The following is a 24,018-nucleotide window of genomic DNA, read 5'->3' as shown; positions in this document are numbered from 1 at the left end:
TTATCTATATTGCTGATTTTTTTCCAGGTCCTGAATTTCTTGTGTTCATCCATCTGCTTATTTGTGTACTATTTGAGGTCATTTATCATTATTTAGGACAGGAGCCTGAAGAACACCCAGTTGGATGCCCTCTTTCACAAGACACACCCTACCAGCACTGCCAGGAGTGGGGGTGCCTGTGCAGCTGCTGAAGCCCCGCCACGCACCCTGGGACTATTGAAAGTGTAGAAATTAATCAAACCAAAACAGTTTGTGTGGCAGGGCAGGGCACAGACATTGAGAGACTCCAGGTACCTGGCTTCGCTCATCTCCATTCCAGCTCCCACACACCCTCAAGTAGTCTGTGTCTGGTCCTGCAGTCTCTCCAGATGTTGGAGCCTCAGTTTCCACTGTGAGCACCCTCTGCAGTGTGCCTCACATTGCCCACAAAGTAGACCTGTGTCCATGGATCTGTTTGCAAGTTGCAACCAGTTTCCTGGGTCCAGGCTGATTCCCAGAATGGTCACTAGCTTAGCCAAAGAAGTGAGGACAACCTTCAGGAATTGGAGACATAAAACTGCAGGGGCTTCAGCTCTGACTGCCTCACATAACCCGCCCCTCCCAGTCTCTGGCATCTCCCTTCTGCATGGATGGTAGATCTGTCTTGTCTTTTATTCTTTGGGAAGTAACTGACTGGGTACCCATGCAGCTCACAAGGGCTTTCTTTTCCATTTTGCTTAAAGGCCACTGCGAGGGGTTCCTTCATTATCAAGCCATGTTTTTTAAGATTATTATCCATTGCTTATTTTTTTAATCTTAATTTTAACATGTCCCAACTTTTCCCTGGTCTCTGTCTACTGTTTACTGCTGTGCTCTTGTGCCTTCCCACGCCACCTCCCTTTTGTGCCACCCCTGACCAAAGTCTTCCTCCTCTTTACTTGTTCTTCCCTCCTTTCACTGGTACAGGAGACATGCTTTGCTTTAGCGCGTTCCTGTGATGCTCTGTGGAGAGACAGGCCTCATTGTGTCCTCAGCTCTCTGCTACTGTATCTCTTACAATTATGTATTGTCGTTTCCTTAATGGAGAATCATTCTATATGAAAATGCTCATTTATTATGTCTCTCATCTCTTAAAGGTGTTAAAATAAATGCCAAGGATATAAAACCATATCTGGAAAGCTTGGGCATTGAATTAACAGACGGTGAAAGCCAGCTGATACAGAACACACTTCCAATAGATAGTAAGTAGTTCAGACCTCACCATTAGTTACAGTACTCCTTCCTGGGCTTGAGCTGTATATTTAAAGTTATATAAGCATCGTTATTTAACAGCTCATTGAAAATTAAAAGAGCCAATTTTGACAAAATATCCTTTCTTCAATATTCAAGTGCTAAATTAAAAGGTAATACTGTTTGGTGGGGGGAGCATTGGTAATTACGATAAACAATTTTAAATATTGGACCAAATATCTGTAACATGCCCAAAGCAAAAGTCAGAAAAGGTGATGGCCAGAAGATCTCTGTAGTGGAAAGGAGGGGAACCTCAGAGAACCATAAAACAACCCGCGTTTCAATGTGTTGAAGTTCTACCTGCAGTATATCACATACCACAGAAGAATAGTCAGCCTTGTGAGTCCCAGTAATGAATATGACTAATAACATTCATGAACAGGACTTCCTGGCTTTCTACTTCCTCTATTAATGTGACCTTTACCTTACAGATGACAACATGGTGTACAAAAATGTGTTAATGGACATACTGCGGACTCTCAGAAGTGAGTGCACAGTGTTCTAAAAAGGGAAAAAACTACAAATCCCTTCATTCTCTGGTTACATTACTAATTGTGTTGCCATATTGTGTGATGTAAGCACTAGAACACCTGTCTATCAACAGTTGGGGTAATCATCGATCTGTAGCAATTTTCAATCTTTTTCTACTGTAAGAAATTGTTGGTGAGTTGTCAACTGCTGTAATAGTAAGCCGTGCCTGATTTTCTCTTCTGTAAACTCCTTCTAAGGACAGTTGTGACAGTGCTCTCTAGAACATGAATAGGAAAGACCATTCCTCTCCCAAATTCCTGATTTATTTTATCACCTCAAGGACTGTATGGTGCTGGGACTTTTCATCTCCTGATTGTATGGGCTGATGGGTATGGGTAATCATTTTTTTCCTTTTGGCATAAAACCAAATTTCTTCTATTCTTTTTTCTTAAGGTGGAAAAGTCGATATTGATAAAATCGATGATGCTCTTGAACACCTGGGATATCCTCTTGAGGAAGAGGAGATAGAGGAGTTGTCTAAAAATCTGCCAGTTAATCGTGAGTATTTCAAATACACGGTGCTTCATAAAAAGAATTTCAGCTCCTTTTGTATAGCATTTCTAGGTGGTAGGCTGCATCAAAATGAAGCTGAATGTCTCCTTCCCAGTCACTGGCTGTCAGAAACTCAGTGAAACAGATGAACTCAAGCTTTGTACTTTCCATGAGAAGCACATGGCCACAGAAGTAGCTGCTGATGCTCCAGGTGGAAAGTGGAAGCGTTGTGTGGTCTGAATCAGTGGTGAGGATGACAAACAAAGTTTCCACATGAGGCAAAGACCCCTGGCAGAGTGTGTCTGCTGTTCAGTAAGGGGCATTCCTGTTATAGACCAAGGAGAACTGAGAGAGCAAGCCAAGTCTTTTCATGGATGCATTGTGGATGCCAATTTCAGTGTTCTCAACTTGGTTATTGTTGAGAGAGAGAGACAGAGACAGAGAGACAGAGAAAAGGATATTTATTTCTGAACTGACAAATATTAGCGTGTCTCAGCAGCTGGGGTCCAACAGAGCTAGCAGAATCTAAAAGCTTTTCAAACTCTCTAAAGAAGATGATGTCCGCCAATAATGCAGTCAGAAAGCCCTTAAACAGAGAAGGTAGGAAGTCTAGGACCAAAGTGACCAAGGTTCAGGGTCCCATCCCTCCATGTGTCCCGCGACACAAATGCCAAAGTAGTGCTCTAAAAAAACAACAAAGGAGGAAGCTTCAGAATATAGTAAACTTTTGACCAAGAGAATGAAGGAAGCCAAAGAAAAACACCAGGAACACACTGCCAAGAAACAGGCTGTCCTCGCTGAGAAATTCTATTTCTGATTCCAGTTATAAATCAGTCTTTAAGAGTAACAACAAGAACAAAAAGATCATCAGACCTTGAAAAAAAAAGAATTTTCTTTCTCTATAGAAACATTTCAAGTGTTCTTGTTGATTTCCTAGAGAAATTCATAAGCACAGACCCAGCCCTAAAGACCAGGGGAAAAGACTGTCTCTTAGTATTAATTTGATACCAGCTCATCTACCAAATTAATTGGCCCTCATTGCTTCTACCAGAGTTCCTATGTCAGAGAGTACCATAGAGAGATCATAGTCAATACTAGAATCAAGTAAAAAAGTTTCTTAAAAGGAATATTTGAAGGATGGCAAGATGGTTTGGTGGGTAGAGGCTCGTGCTGCCCAGGCTGAAGACTGAGTTTGGTCCCAGGCCCCATGTGATGGAAGGAGAGCATGGACATTCTAGAGCTGTCCACTGACCTCCTGCCCGTGGAGTGCTCACACTGCCTCTCCCACCGACCGCAGGCAGGTAGATAGATAGATGGAAAAAGATGTTTAAAGAGTATTTGAGATGAGGGAAGTGAAAGGCAAGAAGACAAACAGCGATGAAGAAGAGAGAAAAAGAAAGTGGTAACCAGGCGTGCCTTTAATCCCAGCACCCTGGAGGCAGAGGTGGGTGGATCTCTGTGAGTTGGAGGCCAGCCTGGGCTACAGAGTGAGTTCCAGGACAGCCAGGACTACATAGTGAGACCCTGTCTCAAAAAACAAGAAGAAAAAAAAAAGAGGAGGAGGAAGGTAATAGAGATTATTAAATATTATCTGTAATATTATAAAATAATACTTGTGTGAACTTCCCTGGAGGATATACATATGTCTGCTCACTCCATACAGGGCACCAACAACTAACCAAAGAAATGATTCCTCCTGAGTCCTTGGTGAGCCAGTGAGTCTATGGGGATACTTGCAGAACTTGGGAGAGGGATTATTATAGGAGTATGGGTGAACAGCTACAAAAACACTACTTCATAGAAGCTGCATCGTGGAGTTTCACTTCAGTCAGCCTTCTACTTCTTGTATAGTCCAGCATCTCCCAAGATCACTTGCAGTAGAGCATGGGAAGGAGACAAAAGGGAGTTGTCTTAGTCAGTGTTCTGCTGCTGTGAAAAGACACTATGACCATAGCAACTCTTATAAAAGAAAGCATTTAACTGGGGACTTGGTTACAGTTTAGGAGGGCTAGTCCATGATCATCATAGCAGAGAGCGTGGTGGCAGGCAGGCAGACATGGCCCTGGAGCTGAGAACTTTGCATCCTGATACACAGGTAGCAGGGAGGGAGACTGGGCCTAGCATGGACTTTTGAAACCTCAAAGCCCACCCCCCACACCCACACCCCTCCACCCACACCCCAGTGACATACTTCCTCCAACATGACCACACCTCCTAGCCTTTCTAATCCTATCAAACAATTTTACTTCCTGATGACTAAGCATTCAAGTATATGAGCTGACTGGGGCCATTCTTATTCAAACCACCACAGAAATCATGGCTGGAATCCCAGGTGAGACCCTGTGGTCCTCTCCTTTGGCCAAGGAGTATTAATAGCTCCATTACCACAGACCTAGCTGTCATAGTATTATTTTTGGTATTTAATTGCCATGGCTACATGACAAGAAAATATCCACTCCAGGATAGCAAAGAAAAATAAGCCACACTATAACAATACTACACACCTAACAATTACGTTTAGTAAATTCGTAGATATCAAACTTTAGATCCAAAGAATCACCCTCTCTAAATTGTGTTCAAGTGGATCTGTAGAGCTCATGAGTTTTTGTTAAAAATAAATAATCTTGTTACAGTTCTTTAAAAAAAAAAAAAAAAAACTTAGAAAAGAAAGACATCCTGAAATATATATTGGGGGTTAGTAGTTTTTCATCATCTTTAGTAAAAAACAAGTTAAACATTGTTAATTCTGAGCATGGTAAGCATCGTTGGCATGGTGAAATAATGTTGAGGACTGGTAGCAGTTTGATGAACATCCCAAAATGCTCATCTACCAACCTTACCTAATGCAATCTAATCATGCTTCAAATCATAAGACTTGCTGCTCACCAAAGAATGACCACCTTATTTTCTTAACCAGCCTTTAATCCTTTTGTTCAAGACTCTGTGTAACACAGGAGCCAAGCAAGATTATGGAAAGTTATGTTGGAATATTGCCTTACTCTAAAGATCTAGAGATCAAGCTGATTAAATGTCATAACATAAATATTAGTGAATTTTGCCAAAGGTCTGCAAAGGGTGATAGAAGCCTCGTTTCAAAACTGTAGTCAAAGGTAGAGTACTTAAGCAAAAGTGTCTGAAGAACAGCTGAGGAGATACTTAAAATATTCTTTTTAATTAGGAGGAAATACATTTCTATGTTTCATGAAGTACTCTCTGCTGGGTCTAAAATCCTTTGTAACCTGGTGACTGCTATAAGCACCATGCACATCCTGGTACCTGCAGAGGCCAGAAGAGGAGGTTGGATTCCTTGAAACTGGAGTTCCAAATGGTTCTGGGAATTAGCTCCTGCCACCACAGGACCAGACATTTTGTCAGCTCTTGTATTCTCAGCACTAAAAAGGGGCCTGGATATGGTGGACATCCGATGAATACTTGATTCATGAAAAGCTAAAACATTATAATTTCCTCTTTCCCCCACTGTCCTCACTAATGAGTAAGGAACAGACATCAGGAAGCATGACTGGGTGTAGTGAATATGTTTATCATATTTACATTCTTTTGCTTTTTCCTCAACTTTATGCTTATGTAGACAATAAAAATAAAATGTCTAGTTAGAAAAAAATTCTAGGCCATTGTTCAATTGTTGAACCCTCACAATTAAGAATTTTATTTAACTGGAGCCTGTATGAGTCTATTCCAGCTGTCATAACAATATGGCACCAACTGGGGGTCTTAAAGAACAAAATGTCTTCTGTCATAGTACTGGAGTCTGAAAGCTCCAAGTCGAAGGCTGGAATGTGTGGTTTCTGGGAGGACTGTATTCCGACTGTATTCCCAGGCTCCAACAGTTGCTGTCCCACGGTATTCACACCTAACCAAGGGAGCTGGAAAGAGGCCGCTCTTTACACTCCTTACAAGCTACAGCTCCCCCAATCAGGCTTCACCTCATAATTTTATTCAAACTTTAATTTTCTTCCAAAGAGCACATTTCCAAATACAGACACATGAGGGACTAGGGCTCCAGTGTCCACATTTGGAGGAACCATCGCTCAGCCCCCAGCAAGGCTTTACCTAAGGACTGTCTTGTATTCCAGGCGAAAGGAGTATCCGCATGGATTTGCTCCTGAAAGAAGTTGATGCCGTTTTAGGTGAGTGAGAAGAAATAATGGGAAAATAATGTCAAAATGATCCCTTTCCTGGTGTGCTAGCACATGCCTCTAATCCCAGCGTTCAGGAGGGAGGTTTCTTGTGGCTTTGAAACCAACCTGGGCTATCTAGAGAAATAAATACCATTTCAAAAACACACAGGGCCAATAAGGTGGTTTATCATTAAAGGCGCTGCCACAGAAGCCTGACAATGTGAACCCATGGTAAAAGGAGAGAATTACCTCCACAAAGTGGTCCTTTGACTCCCATACCCATGCTTTGGCACACACGTGTGTGCATACAATAATAATTAGTAAGTAAAACTAATTTGAAAATGGATCTCTTAATATAGAAAACAAGTATTTTTTGTTTTTGGTTTTTCAAGACAGGGTTTCTCTGTGTAGCTCTGGCTGTCCTGTAACTCATTTTTGTAGACCAGGCTGGCCTCAAACTCACAGAGATCTGGCTGCCTCTGCTTCCTGAGTGCTTGGATTAAAATATATATAGCCACCACACCCAGCTATATATAAAACAAGTTTTTAAAAGTATTTTCTGTTATCTTGTCAAAGTAATCATATCATCCTATTTGTGCTGGTAATCACAACTTAAGTGGCCTGATTTATATAGAGACATCTTTGCTAAAATCATTTATTTACATCAACTTTGTTTTATTTTGAGACACAGTCTTACTCTATAGCTGTGGCTGGCTTGAAACTCACTCTGTAGACCAAGCTGGCCATTCTCAAGCTCCTAGAGATCCCCCTGCCTCTGTCTCCTTAGTCCTGCGATTAAAGGCCACCATGTCTGGCCTAGATCTTATTGTAAAGCCTGTGGAAGAATTCCCCAACAGCAAACCCATATTCTTTGAAGTTTCTCAGTAATATAATTTTTCTTTATTTATTTGTTTTGTGTGTGTGTGTGTGTGTGTGTGTGTGTGTGTGTGTGTGTGTGTGTGTTATTTTGTTTAAGCAAAACAAAATATTTTGTTTGGGCTTTTTGTTTTAAAAGGTAGAGTCTTACCAGAACCTAGGCTGCCTCAAACTCACTACACAGCCCAGGCTGTTCTCAAACTTACAGCCTGCTTCCTACTTCAGCCTCCTATACACTGGGGTTAAGCAAGGTATAAGCCACCATACATAGCTAGCAACGTGCCCTCTTTTTCTACTGTTTTAATAGTAAAATGATATGACAGATTTGTACCTGTGACATCTGTGAACAAGGTCATAGTTCAGGCAAAAATGAGAATAAAGTAAATATTAGGTACAGGCAGAATGATTGACACCAGCTCATTTAGTGGGCTATTACAGAAACACCAGCTTCCTGTGTGCTTGTTTTTATTCCCCAAATTGAAGAGCTGCCTTGACCAGAAAGAATTTACATTTCTGTCACCCTCCGGAAACTACCCTTCAGTATTTCTGTTGTTGGTTATTAAAATATTTTTTGAAATTATTTTTATTTTATGCATATGGGTGTACTGCCTGCATGTATGTCTGCGTACCATGTGTGTGTCCCATGGAGGTCAGAAGAGGACCTTGGAGTTACAGATGGTTGTGAGCCATCATGTAGGTACTGGGAATTAAACATGGGTCCTATAGAAGAACACCCAGTACTCTTAACTGCTGAACCATCTCTCTGACCCTTGTTATTGTTTTTTCAGATATTATATTTTATAATGCTACATAGACATTTGTGATTGTGTTATTACTTAAATTTGTAGTTTAACAATTTTACTATCAATTTCTTTATGTAGGGGAAGAAATCGACTATAATGACATGGACAATGTTCTTAAAAACATTGGGTTAAGACTCCAACTAAAAGAAAGCAATGTATTAATGAAAGCTTTACCAATGGATGGTAAGCACTTTAATTTATCAATGAGTTCTTTACTGACCCAATGAAAACTGATAGTTACCATTAGGCATTAGTGTCACAAAAATGAATAAAACAAAGTCTATAATGTATAGTTTAGGGATAACAGTGAGGATTAAACAAATATTGAATATGAAAAATAAGTATTTTAAGCATAAATTATGAATATAAATTTTTAAATGTTGTATACTTTATTTTGATGAATAAGAAATCAGTTGTGACTATTTATTTTATTGTTAGCATATAATCCTTATACGAAATATAAGGTTTCATCCTATGTTTAAACACATATTCATTGACTTTGATTCTCAGTCCTCCTTCAGCCTTTGCTGTCTCCCCCACAACAAATAGGATCCCTTATTTTCATGTCTTTTTTTTTTTTTAATCTAGGTTCTGCATATGAGAACAGAAAGCACTGATCAATGGTAGAGTTTTTGCCTTGGATGGCCAAGGCCCTAGGTCTGATCCCCTGCAGCACACACATGATTCTGCAAAAGAGAAAAAACATAGAATTTGACTTACAAATATGGCTCATTTATCACTTAGCATCATGATATGCAGTTCTGTCCATTTTCTGCAAATGACAGGATTTTAAGATTTTGTTCTTCTTTATGGCTAAAGAATACAGACATTTTTCTTCTGCCACACATCTGCTGATGAGCACCCAGACTGACTCCAGCACCAACTAATAGGACCAGTGCCACAAAAACCATGAGTGTTTAGGCATCCCTACTGTATACTGAGGGCAGGAGGGAGGTAGGGAGGTCCATCTAGCCACCATTTTTCAAGTGGATAGATTTACTATCTTTTTTTTTATTTTACTTTCTATATTTAGTACATTTATGTACTAAATATTTTATTATTATTATTATTTATTTTACAATACTATTCAGTTTTACATAATAGCCACAGATTCCCTTGTTCTCTCCCTTCCTGCCCCCCTCCCCTTCCCCCCAGCACACCTCCCATTCCCACCTCCTCCAGATCAAGGTCTCCCCCGAGGACTGGGATCGACCTGATAGACTCAGTCCAGGCAGGTCCAGTCCCCTCCTCCCAGATTGAGCCAAGCGTCCCTGCATAAGTCCCAGGTTTCAAACAGCTAACTCATGCAACGAGCCCAGGACCTGGTACCACTGCCTAGATGCCTCCCAAACAGATCAAGCCATAGATTTACTATCTTAAGAACATTCTTAAACCAAAAAAAAAAAAAAAAAAAATGCCGGGCGGTGGTGGCGCACGTCTTTAATCCCAGCACTCGGGAGGCAGAGGCAGGCGAATCTCTGTGAGTTCAAGGCCAGCCTGGGCTACCAAGTGAGTCCCAGGAAAGGCGCAAAGCTACACAGAGAAACCCTGTCTCGAAAAAACAAAACCAAAACCAAAAAAAAAGAACATTCTCCTATTCCAAGTCTTAGCTTGTGATATAAATAGAAAAAATAAAAACAAAAAAACAAAACAAGGAAAATCCCTAGAGTTGTTTCCTGAGACTTGAGAGTTTGAGCTGTGTCGTACATGTCCTGGGTTCGAACTCTGCAGTGTGTGCCTTGCTTTGCAGCTGCCGGGAAGATATACAAGCACAAGCTGATAGACAGCGTCATGTCCCTCAAAGGTAAGTGAGAAACTGGGTGAAACTGGACTTCCCATGCTTCGCTTCTCATGCTTGGGGTGATGACAGATCTGTCAGCTGGCCTGCTTTGTTTCTTAAGTTGTTAAGTCACTTGTTGCTTTAAACATGACCACTTGTAAAAATGTGATGTTTCACACTCACAGCAGTTCAAATCTGTTTTCTGAGAGTTCTGAGTATGAGTGGTTTCTGGCCAGAATTCAGCAGACCTACCTAACTCCTTATAAATGTCCCTATAGAGGCTCTGGGCAGAACAAGGGAGCAGTTTCTGGCCCAGAGTCCTGTGACAGCTCGCTCCTCCAACAACTTTGTCCTTTGATTGTGTACCCTTGACTAATGCGTGGGCATGACTAGTGTCTCCATTGCTTATCTTCTTCTCCCGCTGTTTCCTAAGGAGTTCAGATTGATTTGAAAAAGATAAAGACTTTCATGGAAAATATGGGTTATGAACTTGAGGAGAATGAATATGAAGACCTGATAAGTTACCTGCCTGTTAATGGTAAGTTGCTCCTGACTTTGGGTTTATATAGGAGGATTTCAAAAAGCAAATCTGGATTTGTGCAAAAGTATTTAAAAGAAGAAATAAAAAATAAAAGATAGAAAGTCTTGTCCTCAAGGCTGGAGTTGGCTGAGTGATAAGGACATTCTTAATTCTTTTCCCAACACACTCAAGTTTGTTAATGCATCCATGTGAGATAGCTCACCACTACCTGTAGCTCCTGCTTCAGAAGATCTCTTCTGGCCTCCAAGAAAACACACACACACACACACACACACACACACACACACACACACACAATTTAAAATAAAAATAAATCTTTAAGTCTAAGGTCTGGAAGAATGGTTCCACAGTTAAGAACACATGCTGCTCTTGCAGAGGACTTCAGTTCAGTTTCCAGCACCCACATCCCGCAGCTCACAACTGCCTCTAGCTCCATTTCCAGGAGATCTGATGCCCTCTGCTGGATTGTGTAGACACCAGGCACACATGTGCTGCACATACACACATTCAGGCAAAAAACTCATACACATAAAAATAAAAATAAAATAATTTAAGTCTAACCCTCAAGAATTTATCAGTTCATTGAGTGCCAATATATTTAACTATTAGGAGTATAGCAACCTAACCGTCTATCAACTAGGAAGGAGGCCTAGAGGCCAAGACATCATTATAGTGTTATCTAGTTGTAGTATAGTACTAAAAATGCCTTCACTGAGATTCTGAAAAAGCAAAAACCTAAGTTTTCCAGGAAAAGGGTCAGAGAAAGCTGTCATATGAGCAGAAATCCTCCACTAATAAAGGCATTACAGCTAAGAAAAACAGTGCATGCCAAAGTATAAGTGCAACAAAATCATGGGACATTAGGAAAATAGCAAGTATTCCTTCAAGGCTGGAATTTCTGCTTCAAGTAACCAAGTGTCCAGGGTGGAGAGGATGGACAGGGAAGTCACCAGAAGGGCCTTAAACCAGGCAGTGAAATTTAGTCGTCTTTCTCTTGAGTGAGATTCTGTAGTTTGTGCCTTTCTAAAAATGTATCCATTTCATCTGAATTGTCTGAGTGTCGGTATGAAGTCACTTACATTCCTGTATATTCCTTCTAATTTGTGTAGTTGGTGGCAATGGTCTCTCTGGTTTTGACTTTTTTTTTTTTTAACTAGTCACAAAGGACATACTTTTTCTTAGCTTGTTTTCCAGCTGTTTGGAAGCATTAGTGAAATATGACAACTATTTTAATTCTAGAAGTAGCAGTTTCCCCCTGAGGCACACATCTCAGTTGCTGACCCCACAGGAGACACATCAGAGACCCATCTCCAGCTTGTCAGTAGCCACCTGCTGGACTAATGACAACACATAAGACACCTTCCTCAGAAGGAAAGAAGGGAAGCAGAGGAGGGAAGGGAGGCAGAGTCTGTGAGGTACTAGCTCACCACATTGTCTACTTAAACAGGGTGGCAGAGCAGTCTTCAAACCCCAGGACTTGGGAGGCAGAGGGGGGAGGACCACCCTAAGTTTGAGACCAACCTGAAGTAAACAGAGTTCCTGGCCAGCTAGCTCTCCATAGAAAAACACTATCTCAAAATTTTTAATTACTTAATTAAAGTAAACCAAATACCAACACTGCATTTAAGCTGGGCACACTGGCATGAGCCCATAACCTCAGCTCTCAGGAGGCAAAGGCAGAAGGATCAGAAGGGGAAGGTCTTCCTCCGCTCACAGTAAACTCCAGGTCAGTGGTAAGTGACGCCCTTCCCAATAAATAAGCATTTTAACTGCTATTAAAGTTCAGCCAGTTCATCAAAGCACTTTCGGCCATGTTAAGTGTGGCTAGTGGAAGAATGGCAGGTGGAGCCGAGCCCTGCCCGAGGACAGAGCATGGAGACGGAAAAGCACTGCTAATGTCCCAAGTCAGATCTTCCCTCCACAGCACTTGATCCATTTGATTGCTTACCAGCTTTGCAGCCAGTAACAAGGAACTCCTCCAGACAGGACAAGGAGCCACTGCTGGCGTCAGCCCAGGGTCTTCCTGGCTGTGCTCTGCCGTCTTGACAGAGCACACAGTGACGTAAGCAATGTAAAGTCAGTGTCCTTCTCAGAATCTTTCCCCATTTTCAATGGAATGGAAACGGGATAAAACTCTAAATCGAATATTAAAAATTGGCTAGGTCTCTGTGTTTTTCTTCAGTGTATAGCTTTATGTCTTTTTCTATGTGTATTATCATTTTTAATGCATACACTCTGTCTTGTTTTACAGATAATGGGATGGTTAATATCAATGATGTCATGGATAAAGGGAGTCTTTTTACAGGTGGGTCACTAATCATTAATGAGCATCTACTAAGTGAACCTAAGTAGAGATCTGTACAAATCAACCATCTAGGAGCTTCAAGTAGTTGAATCTTCTGCAGCTGAGGGAAAATATGTATAAACAAATGCAATAATATCATAGGTGTTATGTTAAAGGCCTTATAAATAGAAAAGGATTTGCCAGGCAGTGGTGGTGCACACCTTTATTCCCTGCATGTGAGTCTCTGTGAGTTTGAGGCCAGCCTGGTCTATGGAGTGAGTTCCAGAACAGGCAGGGCTATGCAAAGAAATCTTAGGGAGGGGAATGATCTAAGGATTTCTCAAGGGAGAGAGCACAGGAACTGACCCTTAAAAGGTATGTCAGTGCTTTCTAGACACACTAGAGTGGTCGGTCATCTCTGACAGAAGAAGAAGTATAAAGGGTAAGATAAGAAGTAATTTGTTGTGGGATATTTGATCACGCTGTGTGAAAGGCACCTTCTGATTGGTTTAATAAATAACTGAATGACCAATAGCTAGGCAGAAGAGGGTAGGTAGGACTTCCTAGGAGAGAGAGGAACTCAGGGTTAGAATCTAGGTGCAGAGAGATGCCAGCAAGACACAGAGCAAGTCAGACATGTAGGAGAGGTTAAAAGTCATGTGGCAGAATTAACAGATTAATAGAAACAGGTTAATTTCAGTTAAAAGAGCTAGTTAGGAACTAGCCTAAGCTGAAGGCCAAGCTTTCATAATTAATAATAATGAATTATGTCTCTGTGTCATTATTTGGGGCTGGCGGCCAAAAAGAAAGTCCGACTACAGTAATTGAAATAATTTAACATAGACCATAAGACTAGGGCATATTGGAAGGTTCATGTCTTGTCAAAAGCAGTTAGCAGGAGGAAGTGGCCCTGCTATGCCTGGAATCCCCCAAGCTGCTGACAGCCAAGCTTTAGGAACCCCAGTGGGAGAGGCAGGCAGAGCGGTGGCAGAGACACAGTAAAAAAGACCAGAAACTGAGCTATTACCCGCTGAGGAGTTAGTGAAAACAAGAAGACTAAGAGCTTGGAACAGGGACGCCTTTAATCCCAGGAACCCCAGTGGTCCAGCTTCACAGGAAAGGTCTCGAAAGGTCTTGGGGTCAACAGCCCTTGTGCCTCTTCCCTCCAGTCATTTGTGCAGAAGAGCCACCAACACCCCCCACCCCCCCACCCCCCCACCCCCGCATACCTCCAGGGGACTGAAAACAGGAGTTTGCTTATGCTGCCTGGCATTGGGGCTATCTGCCTAGACCTTGTCATCAAGCTAAAAAAGAACCAGCATGGGGGAAATTTCCACACAGCCATGGAGAAGGTTGGAAGGGGAAAGGACCTATGGTTACTTACAACCTCATCACCAGGAATGAAGAATGAGTGCTCATCACCAAGAATGAAGAATGAGTGCGCTCCCAAGCAGACTTCTCTACTTTGTTCCTTACCCATGTCTGTGATAGTTTGTGATCCAGCATGTTTCCCTCCATCACTTTACATTATAGACTTGAAAAACATTTTAAAAGCCTGGTGGTGGTGGTGATGGACTACACAGAGAAACCCTGTCTTTAAAAAAAAAAATCCTTCTAAGCTAGTGTTTCTGGACAGGAATAGAGGTGAGCTTACTTTACAGAGGAAACTCAGGATCCACAGGGAGTGGTAATTGCTGTCAAGAAGAGAGAAAGGAAAGCCACCAAATCTATAAGGTCCCACAGAGAGCCAGGTGAGTTAAGGTTTTTTTAAAGCCCCAGAGAGGAAAAAGCATCATATAGTGACATGGTGTGTGATTAAGAAGATTGTAGGGGACGCAGAAGATGGCTCTGCAGGCGAGAGTACTTGGTATGCAAACATAAGGACCTGAATTTGTATCTCAGAATCCACGTAAAAAGCCAGTATGGCCACACTGGTCCTCAGAACCCCAGTGCTGTGGAGGTAGAAAGAGGAGGATTGCTGGGACTTTCTGGCTGTCAGCATAGCTCCAGGTTCAGGGAAAGGCTTTGTCTCAAGGAAATAAGACAGAGTAACAGAGCAGGGAACCAACATTCTCCCTCTGGCCTCTGTGCATACCTGCACAGGTGTACACATATGCACACAATCCATACATTGCACACACAAACACCACACACACATAACCCTGAAAAGTCAGATTCTCATTTTTGCATAATATAATCAGTAGTGTTTCCTTTGTTGGCACGGGCCCTCACTCTATTTATGGGTAAATGTTCACATCTACTTACCCAACCTAACTTTGGTCATCATTGTTTTGGCCAAAGTCTCTACAGTTTTGTCTTAGTAATTTCTGACGTTCTTGCCAACTTGAGTTCATTAATGTTTACTTAAAGAATAAGCATTTTTTTCTGTAAAATAGAATCATCATTCTTTAAATTTTCAACTGCTAGTCCTTTTGACTTTTTAAAGGTGAGAAGATTGACATTGTTGACCTGGACGATTTCCTGGAAAAGATAGGGATCAAACTCCCAGAAGACAAGATGATGAAGTTGCTGGGTAAACTGCCGACTGACGGTGAGCACGAAAAGACACCACAGTAGTCATGGAGAAGCAGTAAACATGAACTTGTGTGACAAATAAAGATGTCGCATACTACCCATTACCAACACATCACCAAACAGATTTGTTTCCATTCCTGAGTTTTATTATTAGACTGAAAATATTAATTTCTAGAATGAAGCATTTTAAAAGTTTCTGTGGGGTGGAGAGATGGCTCAGCAGTTAAGAGCACTGGGTGCTCCTCCAGAGGTCCTGAGTTCAATTCCCAGCACCCACATAGTGGCTCACAACCATCTATTATGAGATCTGGTGTCCTCTTCTGGCATGCAGGCATACATGTAGGCAGAATACTGTATATATAATAAATAAATCTTTAAAAGTTTCCACTTCTTAAGTTAGAAACATTTATTCCACTTCTGAATAACTGTATTATTTCCTGAGACTTGAAATTTCTATCTTGCAGCTAGTGGAAAACTGTACAAGAAAAGATTAATAAGAGAATTGGAGAATGTTGAAGGTGAGACATGTGATGCTTCTTTTCTTGGCAGGTGACACTGGGGTCCTTGAACCCTGCTGTTATTGTCAAACACTCTCCCTACTTGACAATTTTCAGATTATTAATCTTGCCATCCCTCCTGTTGAGTCCTTTAGACAGATGATGGTCACCAAAACAGTTTCCCTGTAATAGACCTAGAAACAGTAGTTCCTCTAAAAAGCCATATACTAGAAACATCAGGAAGAAACAGCACTTCAAACACTAGGCACTTTTCCAACAATATTGATCTTGAATTTCCAGAGATACTATTTTAAAAAAATGTTGTTTAAAAGTTTTCCATGGTATTATAATAGATAAGAAATGTAAACAGTGGATAAAGAAAAGTTATTGCCTATATACAACAGGATACTAATTGGCCATGAAAAAGTGAATAAAATCTCATTATTCACAGCAACATAAACAGAAGTGGAGGTCATTGCATTAAGTGAAATAAGCCAGGCACACCCCACACAACAGACACCAAATGATCTCACTTACAATGTAACTAAAACATTGATCTCACAGGGGTCTAGAGTAGAATGATGTTCAGAGGTGGGAGAGAGCAGAAGGGGACATTTAAATGAGAACAGGACGCCCTGCTGGCTACAGACAGTGGCACCACTTCAGGAGGGTAGAGAAAAGAAAAGAATTTGGAAAGTTTTAGCCATGAAGAAATTGACAAATGTTTGGAAAAATAGACATGTTCAACCTGATTTGAACAGTACACACGTATGCATGCATTGGAATAGCACATCCTCTCATCTATAGGGATATTTTTGTTTGTTTGTTTTCATGTATCAATAAAAAGATCACTTTGGGTCAGCAGAATGGTTCATCAGGTAAAGGTGCTTGCCACCCAGACGGAGAATGTGAATTTGATTCCTGGAACCCATGTGGAGCCCAGTGGAAGGAAAGAACTGACTCCTGGGAGTTGTCCTCTGACCTCCACATACATACTGTAGAACAGGAGCATTCTATACACACACACACACACACACACACACACACACACACACACACACACACACACACAAATTAATTTAAAATAAATAAATTTAACTTTTAAGTTTCTTACCAAATTGTGATGTAATAAATCCATAGACTTTATTTATCTCCATTAATTTCAAGGTTCAAATCCTATTATATAGGTCCATTGACAAATACTCATTTGGGTCTTTAATAGAAACTCCAAACTCCTCACTTCCTTCTTTTAAAATTTCTTCTAGAAGCTAGGATCAAGGTATTACTCAAGGACAGTGTTTTTCTAGCATGTACATGCCCTGAATTCAGTCATCAGTACGTGCAACAACTCACACAGCTATAATTGAGTCCTGAGAACAAGAGCTAAGAGCTCACAATTAAGATATGAAAAGTCTTGTTACTAGAGTAGTTTGAATGCCCTTTGCCCCTCATTCTCTGAGCAACACTGATACTTAGGCATGACCTTGAATGACTTACTCACTTCCTCATTATATTTCTCAAATCCTTCTTTTCTAAGGGATAAAGATATATTCAAATAAGGTGGATGCTTTCGTTAAAAATGCAGAAATTAATCTCAACAATGAAGACATGCAGACGCTGATGGACCATCTACCAGTTGATCGTGAGTTTACTTCCTAGTAAAACTTGCAACGTGAGCCCAGTAGTAGATCTGGGATGAGGGGAGGATATACGTGAAAAGAAGGGAGATAAAATGTGCAGTCTTCACACATAGCTACCACACTGGCCACCACTAGGGAAGAGGCACCAAGAGCACAGACAGAAATGACAAGTCTCCACTAGACACCGTGGGAAATGCCAAGCTCAGACAAAAATACTGAGGATGTTCATTTTTTTGGTTCATAGTGCTAATCCAATAGTAAATATCACTAAGTAACACTGCATAGTTCTGACAGATGGGAGCAATTGTTCTAAGTGCTGTACAATTAGCTTATTGCATTTTCCAAATAATTCTGTGAGTTGGGGGGTCTAGTTTTACCTCTGTTGTACATACAAGGAGACCAAGAGGCAGAGAATACAAGTTGTTTGCCCAAACTCAGCGAGCTAGAAAAGTGGTGGAGCCAAGAAAGCTCAGGTAGTCTGGTCCTAGATTTTTTTTTTCTTTTTGGCTTTTTGAGACAAGATCTCTTTATGTTGCCCAGGCTTGCCTCAAACTTGTGATCCTCCTCTTCTTGGCCTCCCATGTACAAAGATTATGGGTGTAAGCCACCACACCTGGCCTCGAGAAATTAACCTTCATGCTGTGCTGCTATGAGTTCTTAGGATTTTAAAAGTTAAGGTGCTATAGTAATATAGTAGCAGTGAGAACAAAATTAATCAAAGATGGATATGATGACAGAGGCTTGAAATCCCAGAACTTGGGAGGTTGAGCCAAGAGGACAGCAAGTTCAAAGCCAGTCTGAGCTACATAGTAAGACTTTATCCCCCCCCCCAAAAAAAAAGAGAAGGGTCAACAAGATGTCTCAGTGGGTAAAAGCATTTGCCACTCAAGCCTGGTTCTTTTACAATGTTAAAAGGACCAGCCTTAATATTATACTTCCCAGAGCTCAGGAGAGACTAACGGCAAGGACTATTTTTGGGAAACAGAATCTCAGCACACCGAGCTCTTTAGTCTACTTACTTTAATTCCTCTGGAATAACATCCTATTTACACAGCTTCAGTTCTGTTCTCATGCCTAGCTCTTTTCCTGCCTGATTTCTCTCTATATTTATCTACTGCTCCCTCTAAGTTTTATCTTAATTCTCTCATCTTAATTCTGCCTCATTTAGGTTCTTTTCATCTCATTCTTACCCAGCTAGTACTTTCTCATCTGTCTCTTCCTCATCTTCCATCTAGTCCACACATTTTCTCTGGTCAAAATCCTCCTTATCCCCAACCAGTTCTCCACCTCTACGTTCTCTACGTACCTCCCAAGTCTCCCAGGAATCCAGTTATAAACCCAAGCAATAGCAATCCTCTGGCAGAGCAAGATCACCAGGCTTGAATTCTTATGGGGTCATAAAGGTAGGTAAGAATTTTCCTTAGACAGTGACCACCAGGCTTTCTTTTACAATCCAAAATGGGAGTGGTAGTAGAGGAGGTCAACTGAGTACTAATGACTGTTAGTATATGAAAAAGGGGTCTATGTGCTTAGTCTACATTCTGAGAAGTGGTTAGGTAAGAAGTTAGGGGTCTATAAAGTTAGTAAGGCTGTAAGAAAGGAGGGTCTGAGCTAAATTGTGTAAAGCTATTACTTAAGGTCCACCTGACCTAGGTGGTGTCTCCTTGTGGAATTTACCTTAAATCAGGAGATTAGCATGTGGTGGTCTGGACTATTATTTCTGTTAGTCCTTGAAAGTGGCTAAGGAAGATATCTGATTCCAGTGTTGAAAGGGGAGAAATGGATGGGCTGGGAGGAAGGAAGCCTTTCCTGAGGCTGTTCTCCAAATACCTTGAATGTGTATGTCCAAAGAGTGACCAGTCCACACTGTTAGCAATTCTTAGGGAAAAATCAATTGGAAAAACTATGAAGGCACACATGATTTTCATAATAGAAGACAGATGATATATAACAAGCCAAATAACACCAAAAGCTCCTTGGAATTTGGCTTCCTTTGGAAGAATTCCTTGATCCCTTCAGGTAGTGGCTTTGCCATAACCAGCTGAGTTCTTATGACATATTCCTGCGGCCTGCAGCACTTGGTGACCTAAATTCAACCTCCAGAGCCCACATAAAGGTGGAAAGAAGGAGGCAACTGACTCCACAGAGTTGTCGTCTCACCCCCCCCCCACATGCTGTGCCACACATACACCCCACCCATCCACATATCAAACATATGATAATCCTAAATAATGACTAAAAGAAGATAGAATGAATTAGCTGTGGCAGACATTTGGTGATTTTCTCTATTGACCTGAGAAAATTTTAGGAAATCTGGGAGGATGCCAGACCCTAAGGAAGTATTAAACACCATAAGATTCATTCAAGTCCATTGATAAGTATTTTTCTAAATCAATAGAAAATGTCATTCCTTCATTCAGTTGACTGTAGTGTTTCTAATGTTTTAGGCAACCAGCCTTTTGCCTTCATAAGAGATAAACAGTTCTTCCAAAAACTACTTTTGTTTTTTAAACCCCTTTGATGGCTATTTTAATCTACCCTGGCCATTGCCCTGTTTTCTTGGTATTTAGGAACACAACCATCACAGTGATTTACAGTGCAGTGATAGTCACATAATTTTTGGAATACCTTATATATCTATGTAATCATCTAAGAAAAGATAGATACTTCTGGGCCCAGTGGGCCTCAGTGGGACACAGAGTTAAGGGTGTAATGACATCTGTACTTTACAGACATACCTGTATCAAAAAAGGTTCTTCCTATCCCATTTAAAAATGGCAACACCGCCGGGCGTTGGTGGCGCACGCCTTTAATCCCAGCACTCGGGAGGCAGAGCCAGGCGGATCTCTGTGAGTTCGAGGCCAGCCTGGACTACCAAGTGAGTCCCAGGAAAGGCGCAAAGCTACACAGAGAAACCCTGTCTCGAAAAACCAAAAAAAAAAAAAAAAAAAAAAAATGACAACACCAATCACATTAACGAGATGCTAACAAAAGATTACCATAACTGAAAAAGTATTTTTGAAAAATTTTACATCTAAGGTGAATATATATTGGTTTTAAGGTAAATCTGTTAGCTGCAATGTGTTTGCATTTTGATATAACCGTTGTTTAATAAACACTTGTGTAGCATTGATCTTGTGCAAGCCACTACACTAATGATTATCAGATAATAGTAAGAATAGAGACTGATCACTTGTACTTTACCATCAGTGTTACATACAGTGTTGGAGTATTACAGAAAACACAACAGTACAAACAAATTGTGTCCTCTTGACCAAGTCACAGTCGAAGAGACTGTCCATGGCAGCTAAAGTCTTGGCTGTCTCAGTGGCCACCCCTCCCATCCAGTGCTTTCAAACTTGCAATTTTAGAAGCTGTTTTAAATGTATCCAGTGACTTTCTACTTTAATTTGAGAAACACTGGGTAAAGGAAGTAACTATACAGTGTTTGAGAATGGTCATTGCAAAACAAGGTTCTGTCATTAGAAGTGAGCAGTACTAAACACATCAATATGACAGTTATCATATTGAAGTTCCAGGAGCAGCCAGGAGTAGACAGATGCTCTCATTTAGCAGAAAAGACTAGCAACAGATTGAGGCTAAATTCGAGGAGAGTGCTTGATCTTGCATTGTGCTATACAAATGCTCATAGTGGAGATCAAAGCAGCTATATTAATTAAACTGATGAGGATCAGACATGAAAGATATAAACTTCATAAAATTTTTTTCAAGTGAGTGAATATAGGTTTCTGTTTTATAATTTACAATTTAATGATTTCATATAATTTTCCTATAAATTTATTTTATCCTTTTTTTGTCTTAAAGGTAATGGGAAGGCTGACTTCCGTGTATTGATGAACGAAATTAAAAAGATTACAGGTGAGTGAGCTGTTAAAATGAGTATTATATTGTGTGGTCTTTACATTTTATATTCAAATATGTTTTAACATAACATAAAAATCAAAGAAATTTCCAGCCTAAACTATATCATAGATTAAACAGATTTAACAGCTATCTCCAGGGGATTCTATACAACAGGTACAGAAAACTCATTCCCTTCTCAGCACCCCATACTGTCCTCTCCAAAATAGAGAACTTCACAGAGTAAGTCTTAACAAATACAGAAGAACTGAAAATGTCTTATAACTCATTAGATCACAGTGGAATAAAACTAGAAACTAATAGCAAGACAAAAAACACATAAATACTTGCAACTGACAGTGTGTTTTTGAATGACCAGTGGGTCACTGAAGAAACCAAGAAAGAAAATTTTAAATTCCTAGAATCAGATAAAATGAAAGCATAGCTTACCAGAACCTTTGGAATACAGCCAAGGCAGTTCTCAGAAGAACATTTATAGCCACAAATATTTGTATTGAAAAAATCAGAGATCTCAATTTAACAACCTAGTAATATAACTCAGGATTTTAGAAAAGCTAGAACAAATACAAACCAAGAGAAGTGGGTATCAATAAAGATTGGGGTAGAAATTAATGAAGTGAAGACTGAAAGTATAACACAGAATTGTAGCACGAATCCTAATTGATCTTAATAATAAAAACCCAGAAATCAGAGAAGTAGAGCAGCCAGCCACTAGAGAGATTTCTTATCTCTACTGAATCCTCAGCCTGAAAGGGCTGAGCTCCTGTCTCCTCCCACCTTATATTCCTTTTTCCGCCCAGCCATATCACTTCCTGTCTCAACCTCCCTAGTGCTGGGATTAAAGGCGTGTGTCATCACTTCATGGCCTCTATGGCTAACTAGTGGCTAGCTTTGCCTTCTGATCACCACACAGAATCTATTGAACAAAAAGTTAGTTCTTTGAAAAGGCAAACTCTTTGCCAAACTGACCAAAAGAAAGGAAAGACCCAAACTAGTAAAATTAGAGGGAAAATGTGTGTTACAACAGTGCCAGTAAAACCCAGAGCATCGTTAGGGAATGCTTTCAAAACAAATTAGAAAGCCTGTTGTTTTTCTAATGACACATACTTAGAGACGACATACCAAAATCAAATCAAAGGAATAAAAAGCACTTAAAGAGATGCCTAACAAAAAATAAGACTGAGAGGGTTGCAGGAGCGCCTCAGTCAGTAGAGCACCTGTGGAATGTGCAGGAGTGCCTGAGTTCAGAGCCCCAGCACCCATTTTAAAAAACAAAACACACAAACAGACAGATGTGACCGTGTATGCCTGTGACCCAGGAGTGAGAACAGGCAAATCCCTGGAGCTCATTGGCCAGTCAGTCTAGCCAGTCAGTGCATCCCAGGTTCAATAAGATAACTGCCTCAAAAATAAAGGTCAAAAACAATAGAGGAAATCAAAAACAATACCTGAAGTCAACCTCTGGCCTACACACACACACACACACACACACACACACACACACACACACACACACACACATACACACACAACTAAACAATCATGTACATACACCACACACACACACATACTCAAAAAATCAAAAATAAAAATAAGATTGAAGAAGCAATAAAAATTCTCCTCACAGACAGGCAGTGGTGGCACACGCCTTTAATCCCAGCACTCGGGAGGCAGAGGCAAGTGGATCTCTGTGAGTTATAGGCCAGCCTATAACTCATACAAATCAAGTTCCAGGACAACCAGGGCTGTTACTCAGAGAAACCCTGCCTCAGGGAAAAAGAAAATAACAAAACAAAAAACCTCCCCACAAAGTAAAGTTCTAAACCAGATGGCTTCTCTGCTGATTTTTAGCTACCACTTAAGGAAGAGCTAACACCAATACCCCTCAAACTGTTCTACAAAGGATGCAAGGAAGACGCTCACCATATAGACTCACTCTACAAAGCCAGTAGATTCCAAAGCAGGGTAAGGACACAGCAAGAAAACTATAGGCCAGTTTCCCTATTGAGCATAAATGCAAAAATCTCAATAAAATACCTCCAAATCAAATTCAAGAACACATTAAGATCATAGATCATAAGCAAACTGGTCTAAGCTCAGGAATACGATACTTGTTCTGCATATGCAAATCAGTAGGTGTAATACACCACGGATACTGAAGAACAGAAATCACATGATCAACTCAATAACTACAGATAAAAACCTTTGACAAAAAGCTTTTTATCCTTCAGGATAAAGCCCTGAATAAAGTAGAAATAGAAGGTATATGCTTCAGAAAATGAAGACCACATATAACAAACTTACACTCAACATTATACCAAACGGGAAAAAAATGAAAGCATTTCCTCTAAAATCAGAAGCAACACTAGGTGTTCCCTCTCACATTTCTTAATCAATATAGTACTTGAAGTCTGATAATTAAGATAAGAGAAAATGGATATAAATAAGAAAGCAAGAATTCAAAGTATCCTTGCTTCCAGATAGCATGATCCTATACTTAAAGGACATTAAAGTCTCTTCCAGAACCCCTTAGAGCTGATCAGACATTTTTAGTGAGGTAGTAGAATACAAAATCAGCATTCAAAGTAAGTAGCCTTTCCATATATCCATAACAAACTTGCCAAGAAAGAAATCAGGATGGGGGAGGGGCACTCACTCATGAGAGCTTTTAAACATAGATTAATGCTAAGGGATAAACCTAAACACGGAGATGAAAACCTCCACAATGAGGCTTTAGAGGAACTGAAGA

General features: G+C 40.5%; 1 protein-coding gene across 1 annotated transcript in view; it reads left to right on the top strand.

Annotated features, from left to right (window-relative positions):
* Positions 1-24,018, top strand: part of Efcab3 (EF-hand calcium binding domain 3) — a 104,359-nt gene that overhangs the window by 17,597 nt on the left and 62,744 nt on the right. Inside the window, exons 13-24 of the mRNA XM_037200901.1 lie at positions 1,116-1,220; positions 1,701-1,754; positions 2,194-2,298; positions 6,387-6,440; positions 8,189-8,293; positions 9,861-9,914; positions 10,324-10,428; positions 12,683-12,736; positions 15,162-15,266; positions 15,715-15,768; positions 17,285-17,389; positions 21,213-21,266. Coding sequence (XP_037056796.1) covers positions 1,116-1,220; positions 1,701-1,754; positions 2,194-2,298; positions 6,387-6,440; positions 8,189-8,293; positions 9,861-9,914; positions 10,324-10,428; positions 12,683-12,736; positions 15,162-15,266; positions 15,715-15,768; positions 17,285-17,389; positions 21,213-21,266 — 954 coding nt within the window. The remainder of the gene's footprint in view (positions 1-1,115; positions 1,221-1,700; positions 1,755-2,193; positions 2,299-6,386; positions 6,441-8,188; positions 8,294-9,860; positions 9,915-10,323; positions 10,429-12,682; positions 12,737-15,161; positions 15,267-15,714; positions 15,769-17,284; positions 17,390-21,212; positions 21,267-24,018) is intronic.

Source organism: Peromyscus leucopus, chromosome 8b, assembly GCF_004664715.2.
Source record: "Peromyscus leucopus breed LL Stock chromosome 8b, UCI_PerLeu_2.1, whole genome shotgun sequence".
NCBI classification, from domain to species: Eukaryota; Metazoa; Chordata; class Mammalia; order Rodentia; family Cricetidae; genus Peromyscus; species Peromyscus leucopus.
This window is presented reverse-complemented; position numbering and strand designations above follow the sequence as displayed.